Here is a 9,687-nt window from a genome sequence, read left to right on the forward strand (position 1 = left end):
GTCCCTCCTGGCGGCTCTCCCGCTTCCGGAGGGGCCAGGCCCGCGCCCGCGAGCGCCGGGGCCGGGGGCGACGGAGGAGGAGAGGGGTGGAAGGCGGCGGTAACGCGCCCCCGGCCCTCGCGCGGGGCGCCGATACCCATCAAATTCAGCTTCCTGCGAATAAAAAGCCACTTCCTGCCTGATAATGGCACCGCCACGCTGCCTCCTGCCCCGAGAGCGGACCCTCTGCCCTCCCCGGTTTTCGCGCTTCCCCTGCGAGAGCTCTCGGCTCCCCCCGCCGCGGCACCGTCTCCCCTGCCCAGCGCGGAGCCTCTCGCAGCGCTTCAGACGGCTTCCTGCCGCTGCCCGCCGCCCCGGGCCCCCCGCGCCGCCAGCCCTGCGGCCGGCCGCACCTCCCTTTTGCTCCCTCGCACGCGGGGGGAAGAAAAACCCTYGTCCTCCCGAGCCGCCGGGCCGCGGCGGGGTGCTGCCCGCCTTCCCCGGCGCGCCGTCGGGGGCCGGGGGCTGCGCGCGCGGCGGAGCTAGCCAGCACCCGCCGCGGGACGGGCGAGCTCGCGACGCTGCTTTATCAGAACGCTGCTTCTCCTCTAGCAGCGTTTCCAGTTTCCTGCAAGCTGCGTTCGGCTCTAAGGAAATGTTTCGATTCTTTAGAGAAAATTACCGGGAATGGGCACGCGCGGAAAACCCGCGTGGTGCCCGCAGAGGACAGAAACTGCAWCATCCAGCCCAGAAGCCCGGCCTGCCATACCTGCGGAGGAGGACTCCCGCCAGGGCGCCTTCGGCCTCGCCTCGGCCGCGTCCCAACGCGCTCCCCGCTCCRGGAGCCGAGCGCAACGTAAGGCAGCAGCCCGCGCGGAGCGCGCGAGCCCACCTCCACAGTCATTTCTTCCACGCAGGCTTCGATTCTGCATCGGATGCGTTATTTCAAGATGGACTCTTACAACTTTTGATCAAGAAACTCTTCTTGGTAGTTCTCATCCCTGGGAAGTCAGGCCTTGATTGGCTTCTATATTTAGACTTCTCCAGGGCTTTAGGAAGTTCACTCCTCGTGGTATTTAGGTGTAGGATGAAAGCAGCTTTTGCGGGGGATATGTTAAACCGCAGCAGGCTCCCTCCCTGTTAATGCTGCTAGGAGAAAGGAGCTAGAATCCTAGAACTTCGCCCTTCCTTCTCGTCCCTAACGCCCCGGGCACGGCGCACGCTTTAGAAAGAGGCGTGGATGAAATGCCAGAAGGAGAACAGTAACAACTATATTACCACTAATAAAGAGAACTCATCAGAAAAACGTGTGAAACGCTCTAATTTGTAGATCTTGCTCTCTTTACCTCCTTTCTCCTGAAAATATTTTCCTGGGAAAAATTTCCAGAGTTAGTTGGAAAACGGAAAAAAAAAAAAGGTTGCTAAAATGATGATTTTCTCTATGTCTGCTATGCATTTATATGTTATTTTGCACAAACCAGCAAGCCAACATGAAGCCCAATCCTGCACATACAGCTACAGTCCTACTTATTGCAATAAAAACAGCACTGGATCTACTAATCAACTGATCTTCACTACAGCCCCAGGAGAACTTATTCCCCCAGGGGAAACCAAGGCAGAAAGAATAAGCAATTTCCCCAAAGCTACACGTCAGTTCAGGCACGGAGCCGCAGAAGCAGCATAGCAGCGTTGCTGACTCCCAGCCTTGCACTCGGGGCATTCACATTGTTTTTCTAACTAGAATGTACACAATACTTTTTTTTTTCTTTTTTTCCAAAGTAAATACTTCCTTGTGAGGGGGAGCCAGGCACATTATTTTCAGACGGCAAACAAAGCTGAGGTGTGTTTCTTCTTTCGCCGGGGGACAGCCGTCTCCGCTCGCGCGGGAGGGCGGCTCTCTCGCTAGCCGCAGCTGAGCCGCCTGGATGAGCCCAGGCCTTTGCTCTGACCTCAGCTGATTTCTCCGCCGGCTCCTGGGCCTGTAAATGAAAACACGGCAGCCTGGGAGGGGCGAGCCTGGAAATGGCAGCCCTGCCTCCTGCTGCGGAGGGGGCCCAGGTGGGCTGCCGGCGCCGGGCGGGCTCCCGGCTTTATTGCTGAGACCCGTGCCAGGCTCCTTGCTGGCTGGCAGGGAGGGAGCTGGGGGGAAATGGCGGGGTGCAGGCTGGTGCTGCGGGAAGGGGCTCAGGYTCCCCTCTGCCTGGCTCTGCCGGTGGCGATGGGGAGCAGACAGCAGYGGGCAAGGATGCTGTCTGCTCGCATTGCTGCCCTGTCCTGCCCTGGAGGCAGAGGACATTTTGCACAGCGCAGAGGAGCGAGCCGGCGGGAGAAGCCGGAGGAGCAGCTGCGCCTGGCAGCGAGAGGCGAGCGCAGCGCTCTCCGGAGCGGGACCCCGCGCTCCGCTSCCAGAGGCGCCCGGGGAGCCGGTGCTCCCCGCCGCAGACGGGGCTCTGGGGCGGACGGGGAGGCTTTCCCGGCGGTACAGAGACGTGAGGTGCTTCGGAGCAGCCTGAGCTGCTGCCGCTGCCCTGGCTCCGCTGCTCGCGGTGAGAAATGCTGCGGTGACCTCGTGAACAGAGCACCTGACTCGGGAGAGCCGCTCCAGCCTGCCAGGCCAAGCGCTTCCCCCGGGCCCTGGTTTTCCCACCTGTCAGATGGGGATAATTATGCTGATCTCCTCCGCAAAGTGCGCTGATGTTTGCGTGAGAAGTGCGACATGATGGCTTGTTAACAGGGGAGGTATTGTGTGCATTAGTATTTGCTAATTTTGATTATGTTGTGTGTGTGTGTGTGTTTTTTTTCACTATTTTGAACCTGGCAGAGTTAAAATGTGAGTTGTTTTAAAATAATTAAATTTGTCACAGTAGGTAGGGTATCTTAATTCTACATTAATTTCTTAACATCACTAGGAAGTTGTTTTAGGTGATTTGTGTGTGGGGGGGCACGGTACAGGAAAATAAATGGATAAAATGGGAAGGAATGTTACCAGAGTTAATTATATTCCATAATATCCTGGAGGAAATCGAAGACTCCACAAACTAAAGACAAAACTTGGAACATATTTAGAGCGGATCCTTCCTTGAAGTAACTTATCACTGGAAGCAATCTTCACCGTACTAAGGCAGTAATCTAATAAAGATCGCTGCCAAACGAAATCTCCGAAGTTGGAGAGGGGGAAAGCCCTGGCAGCCGGCGGAGAGGAGGCCCCGCGTGCCGCTGCCCGCTCTCTTCCTGGGGCAGGCCCGGCGTGACAGCCCCATCCGTCCAGCGAGGACACGGGCATGTCAAAACGAAACTAAGTGGGAGGAGGCAAAGTGCAGCGGCAGCAGTTCGGCTCCTCAGCGACAAGCAAAAATTACGTAGAGTAAGTTACAAGCGGCGCTACCGTGAATCAAGGTCAGCCGGGCGCGGAGGCTGAGCCCCGACCGCGCGGCGTCCCGCCGCCAGCCCGCAGCCCCTCGGCGAGCCGGGTGCGCGGGAACGGCGAGATGTGCCCCTAGGAAAAGGCCAACAGCTCGGGAGCCGCTTTGCGCCGGGCGCAGCTCCCTCGCGGGGCCGGCCGGCCGCCCCACGCTCTGCCCGGCGCGGCGGCAGCCTCGGCACGGCGCGGCCCGGACACCGGAGCCTGAGAACGCTCCTCCGGCTCGCTCCCAAATACTACGTTCCTCCCCGCTGCCCCCTGCAAGCACACGCTGGGTTCACGAGTATCGGCCTTTTCCTCCCCTTCCCTCCCAAAGCCGTCGGTGCTGAGCCGTCACAATTACGTTTGCACCCCAGCTAAATCCTGCACCGGTGCTCAGGGACAAGAGGCTCCTTTTGCTGTCATTGCTCTTACTTATTCTGGCCTGTGCACAAGCCTCTAAAAGGATGTGTGTGGGGTGTCCTATACAGGGAGCTTTGGGGAGACAAAGTTGACCGAACTCCTCTACATCTCTCTGGACTGAGGTAACCCCCTGCCTCTGTCTTCTGTTCCTATCATAACCCCAGGAGGTGGACCCCAACCCTTCCAAAATCTAAGCTCTGACTTATTTATAAATGATGATGCTCCCGTGGGGAAGGACTCCCCATTAACCTGGGCCAAACAAATGGATTTTTTGAGTTCTTGACTGCGGCTGCGTGTGGGGGGCGCAGAAGTCAAGCATCTTGCTTTTAATGCTGTCTGCTCCRTCATGGTAATCCATCCACAGAGACCCCTCTCCCAGGTCTGATACTGTTCGGCAGCGTCACGCCGCATCTGGCCCAACGACTAACTCACTGCAGGTTAGGCGCATGGATAACAGTACAAAGCTGCCTCACAGCTGATTTTCCCTGGTTTTCTGAAAATTCATGTCTCGAAACATGGACGCTACTGGGAGCAGGAGAAGGGGAAGGCAATCCAAGCAGGGCAGAAAAGATGAAAAGATAGACAATTAATATAACCTGCCCTCTGCATGAGGAATAAATTGGCAGCTGACAGGTTCTAATCTGTGCAAGCAGAACCTTCATGAGAGAGGTGAGGGCTCCATTGGGGGCCAATTGGATGGTTAATTAGGAGGACAAAGCAGAGGATTCATGAAAATGTTTATGAGATAGTGCTTTGCAAAGAAGCCTCCGAGAAACGCTCACTAGAGAGGAGTTGCTTTTGGTTAGGAGGAGGAATCACAAGGGTAAAATAGCAGAACCAAGCGCTGTGACAGAAAATAGCAATGCAAATGTCCCTAAGAGGGCCGGGGGATTCCCAAGCGCAGTGCAGAGGAGTTCAGGGAAGGACCCTATGACATCGAGTTTTTCTAGAAATATATGGGCTGTGTCCTCCCTCTTCCTCCTCCCTCCTCCTGGTCCCCACCCATAAGACCAAAAAAGCATCAGTAATGCAGAGCAGCCTCTCTCTAGGTAGCTGGCATGCAGCCTCCCGTAGCCAGCCAATGGGCTAGCCGCTCGCCTTGCAGAGACAGGGCACGAGGAAAGCAATTAAACCGGAGCTTTGATTAGGACTCACAGATGACTGCTTGTGTTAGAAATGCCTGAGCTTCTTTAAGTGTCTTGGCTGTGGCTGAAGSCGGCCTGATCCTCCGGCGCTGCTCGGCCGCTATGGCAGAAGCGTGACTGATGCTCTCTGTCCCACACACAGGCTCCGAGAGCTCAGAGGTAGGAACCAGTTGCTAAGAGACAGGACTGTACTTTCCAGCCCACATCCAGACCTTTGTCACCAGCTCAAGGGCTTTTTGCCGGATCAAAATGCCCGATGCAGGTGAGTGAAAGCAGGCAGGCCTCCTCCCAGCCGGGCACAGCCTGGGCACGGCCACGTGATGCCGGTTCGGGGAGCTGCTCTACCGGCATCCAAACCCATGATGGGAGCAACGAATCCGAAAGCGCCGGAGCGGGAAGAGGGAGGCTGGAGCCTTGCAGCCAGGCTGGCTGCTTGTCCCTAGCGCTGTTGGACTCCAAGCRGAGATGCTTTCCTGCTAGCTGGGCATCAGTGCAGACGGTACTTGCAGCATCAAAACCCAGAAGACACTGGATGTCTAGACAGCACAGAGGACTGGCTGACTTGGGGCTGAGAGACTGACAGTAGGATACTGATCTTTTTCCCTTGAGATTGCTCATCCAAGCACAAGCCAMGCCAGGAGTCCCAAACTTTATTCAATTCTGAGGTGGGGGCTGATGCGTCTCAATTCATTTGCTAGCAGGGAGACTCCTGTAACACAGAACCATGGCTATATTTAGCAATCGGAAAGCCTGAACGCTGAGCCACGGAGCCTGAATTACCTTGTCATCTTCAGAAATACCCTCACTCCCTCCAAGTGAGAGATGGGCCCATCGGAGATGCTAGCATACCTACGGTCTGTGCCATTTTGCATGACAGAAGGAAAAAACATGCCCTTCTGGGCTGTCAAGCCACAACAGGACAAGGAGAAAAAAGAAATATTTACATTGCATCTCTGTTTCTCAGTTGTCCACAGCACTAGGGACAAGCAGCTTCCACAAATCTATAGAAGGCCTTTTACCACTCTGTAAGACATAACCATCCTCCTTTTAACATGGTTAAACATGGTTTAATCTTGGATACACTGTAAAGAAACGCTTACTCCAAACCCTGGCTATTAGTGTCTGCTCCCACGTACATGTGCATACATCCTGCAGCTATTTCTTTTCAAATAAACTGCCGCTCTTTGGGAACAGCCATAATGGAAGAAGTCAGCAGCATTCCAACAGAGAAACCAATTTTGGCCAACAGGTATCTCCCATAGCTCCAATCGCCTAATTAGACAGGCACTGAAACTCAGTGGTGGCTTTAGCCCATCTGGGTGTGATTCTTTAGAGATGGGCACAGCTAATATGAGATATGGGGAAGGATATTGCTCATTTGCACTAAAGAAAGAGAACTACATTTGTACTCCTCTGCCACAGCAACACAGACAAGTTTTTGTGAAGCCAGAGCACTTATCCGTAGGATTGAATAAATGGATCCCCCATTGATGCTCCTCCGTGCCTCCTCGTGGTTTCCCTGCCATTTCTTTTGTCCACAAGGTCACTTTATATACTGCTTATATGAGGTCTAATTTAACAGCAAAACCAAAACTGAAGTAATGATATTAGGAGGAGATCATTGCTGAGAATGCTTTGGACAAAGAGGTCCTTGGGAAAGTTCTCAGTGAGATGTGTGTCTCTTCTGSGCCATCCTTTGACTAAATTCCTGTCTGCTCAAAACCAGAGCCATTGCCCAATAAAGAGGTGAGAGAAGGCCTACATTGTGGTCTGACAGGCAGTCCTCTTAATTCCTTGCAATTCAGGGCTCCTGGCCCCCTTCTTTTGCAAAGGTAGATGTAATCTGTGGAATATGGACAACGGCATCTCATACTGGAGCTGGCTTTCTTTTTCCCTTCCATTTTAACCTTACTTTACCAAGATCTTAGTGAGGCTGTGTGTTTTGTTTGCCTTTTTCCTTCTTCAAAACCATACCCAGCAAATACTGCAAATCTGAAAGCAATTGGGAGGGTAGATAATGTTCAGGCAATACGAGTAGTTCATAAGAAAATACACTGCTCATCTTGGATCAGCAATGCCAGTGATGTTTCTGGAATTGCATAGGATGTACAGTGTAGATTGTGGCCAAATTTTGTTCTTCTAGAAAGCATTCAGTCAGGCATATATAAGGGGACTGGGAACGTGGAGCAGCAGTGGGATATGGGAATTTTGCAAGGGCGACTCGAGGTCTTGTGACTGCTAGTGACCAAAGCTGGTGTCACGAACGGCTGTCTGGAGAGGTTGGTATCTGTCCACCGGAGGCTGCACCACGTGCACCATATCACAGTCCCAACTGCCCCAGTGGGGCTGGCTGATAATCATGCTTGTAGTCCCAGCAGAAAAAAAAAACACGGACTGAATTAGATGCTGGTTTCCCCTCTTATCCCTAGAAGCGGCTTCAGCAGGCTGTCCTGGAGGTGTAGGAGCAGGCAGGAGCTGCAAACTAGCACTGCCACCAGCTGTCCTGCCCCCAGTCTGGGTAGGAACTTTACTCTGCAAGCCCGTATAGCTGCGCAGATTGTCAGAGCCCTTAAAATTCAGGCTGTAAAGGTGCTGGGGGCTTTTGCTGCTACCCAGTGAACTTTAACCGAGCCTAGGAGTCTCTGAGTCGGCTTTTCCCTAGCGTGACTCTCWCCACGAGCAGTTTTCAGAAATAAAAACTGCTACTGATGTGCAGACTTAGCGCTGAATCTGGAAGTGATATTGATGCATGAGGATTGAGGATTTTCTCTGGACTTGGTTGGAAAGGAGCACACATCCAGCCAGCGTTGTGCCAGTCTCTTAAGTGCACCTTTAAATGTAAGCTCATCATCAGTTCAGCATTTTGGAAAAGCCAGACCTGCCCTGCATGCTCCAGGCTGGGCTTGTCACAGGAGAAGACSCTGTATGTCGTGAGGAAGGCTTGTGCTAGAGCAGAAATAGGCACTTTCTCAGATAATATACCCTTAGGCCCCCTTGCCTTGCCTAAGGCTCTTCTGAACAGTCTTGATTTTGTTCTTTTTATTGCGTGAAGTTCACAGAAAGTCTAAGTGGTTACTCACAATAGTGAAAACCTTCTGTTGACTAATGTTGTCAAAGGTTACAGATGTGTAGCTTTTGGGGGGCACTGAATATGGGCACTGAAGTGTACTTGTACCAGGAAAAATGTAGCCTCTATTAGCAGCATCTGGAGCGGCTTCTTTCCGACATGCCCAGCTTCTTAACTCCAGCCRCTGCCACTATGCTGTGCTGTCCCAGGGCCCAGCACTGCGGCTTTCACGTGCTTCAGCATCGCCACACTCCCTGTTCCAGAGAACTCAAATGTGTTTAGGGATATGCTGTAATTGTGAGATCTATACAGCATCCGAGGTGATGTTTTTCTGCTCTCAGTGAAAGGCCTCCATCCATTTCATTTTTTGGTCTCGTTCTTTTCTCTTTATGGTGCCTCCCTACTGCTGTAATAGCTTTCCTTGGATGAATGTCACCAGGCACAATTTTGAACTAATTCCAAGCATACGGTTCCGGGGGAGCCAGCCTAGGTGAACTATACTTGTACAACAGTACCAAGGCCCCGACGACAAATGTCATCGGCCTTTTGCTAACGTCTAAAGAAACCCCAGAACCTTGCAGCAGGCTCTGCGGAGGACAGAGAAAGAGGAGGAGAGCAAAACCAGACATAGGCGATGCTACAGAGCCTACGCAATCCCAGAGCCTTTGCGCAATACCCAAAGGGTCAGTCTGATGCGAGGTTTTCCCCATCTCATCTTGCAGTCCGGTTTGAGTCAGTCCTCCAGCCTGCACCACAGGCTGCCAGAATGAATATATCCTGCGAGGCTGGCCACTGCTCCGGAGCTGTGACAAGCTCACACCGCACATATGCTGAAGTACGGCATTGATTTAGAGAGCGTGCATAGCYGCCCCGGCAGGTAATGCCCCAACCAAAGTCTGGGGTGAACCTGCCTGTCCACACCCTGCTGCTACAGTGAAATACAGCTGCATCTCTAGCTGTTGTCAGCAGCGCTGTCCATTTCCCTACACCGTTTCTCCATCTCATGGTACGTTTGTATGAGGAAGACCATCTAACTGATGCTAAATGCTCAGGACAAGAGGGAGACGAGATTATAATGAACTGCACCTTAACACCTTGTCATAAACAAATTCTCCCACGGTTCTTCAGGAAACGTGGGGATACGAGAGCCGCAGGCCGTGCTCTCGGCGCGGATACCGAGGTGCGCGGCCCCCTCGGCGGACTGTCGTTCACACTCAGGAACAGGCAGGTTGGCGCCAGGGCAGAGCTGCCGTCCGTGCTGCGGCAGCGCGCAGACACCCTCCTCTTCTGTGCCGTCTAAATAGATTTTTTTTCCAGCTACCTGACCTAAAGGATGCATCATCTAGCCAAAATGCGAATAGGTCTGTCGGATACCAATTTTCTCCATTGCCAAGCCTCRTGTGTATATCTGTGTAGGGTTTTAAAATTGTATGTGTTAAACGGCCAGCATCTTTGAGATATTCATCTGGGAAAAAGAAATGTGAACAGTCTCTGTGCCAGACATCCGTCCACACTGCTGTTCCTATTCCCAGTGCATTCTTTGAGAAGACCACCATCTGCTCTGACCATCACCTAAGGCAGATGCCCCCTTCTCAGTGTACAGTCGCCGTTCTCAAGCCACCCAAATCTGATTAGGCCTGTGCTGATGAGAGGCCTGGAGGAGGGCAAGGGAA

At 53.1% G+C, this 9,687-nt stretch overlaps 1 protein-coding gene across 1 annotated transcript in view; it reads right to left on the minus strand.

The window, feature by feature from the left end:
• NOL4L (nucleolar protein 4 like) overlaps window positions 1-9,356 on the minus strand; it is a 65,510-nt gene extending 56,154 nt beyond the window's left edge. Inside the window, exon 1 of the mRNA XM_085318244.1 lies at window positions 9,133-9,356. Within this exon, the coding sequence (XP_085174370.1) occupies window positions 9,133-9,356 (224 nt within the window). The remainder of the gene's footprint in view (window positions 1-9,132) is intronic.
• Between the last annotated feature and the right edge of the window lie 331 nt (window positions 9,357-9,687).

Source organism: Rhea americana, unplaced genomic scaffold (assembly GCF_003343005.1).
Source record: "Rhea americana isolate MKP2758 unplaced genomic scaffold, rheAme1 scaffold_529, whole genome shotgun sequence".
Classification (NCBI taxonomy): Eukaryota; Metazoa; Chordata; class Aves; order Rheiformes; family Rheidae; genus Rhea; species Rhea americana.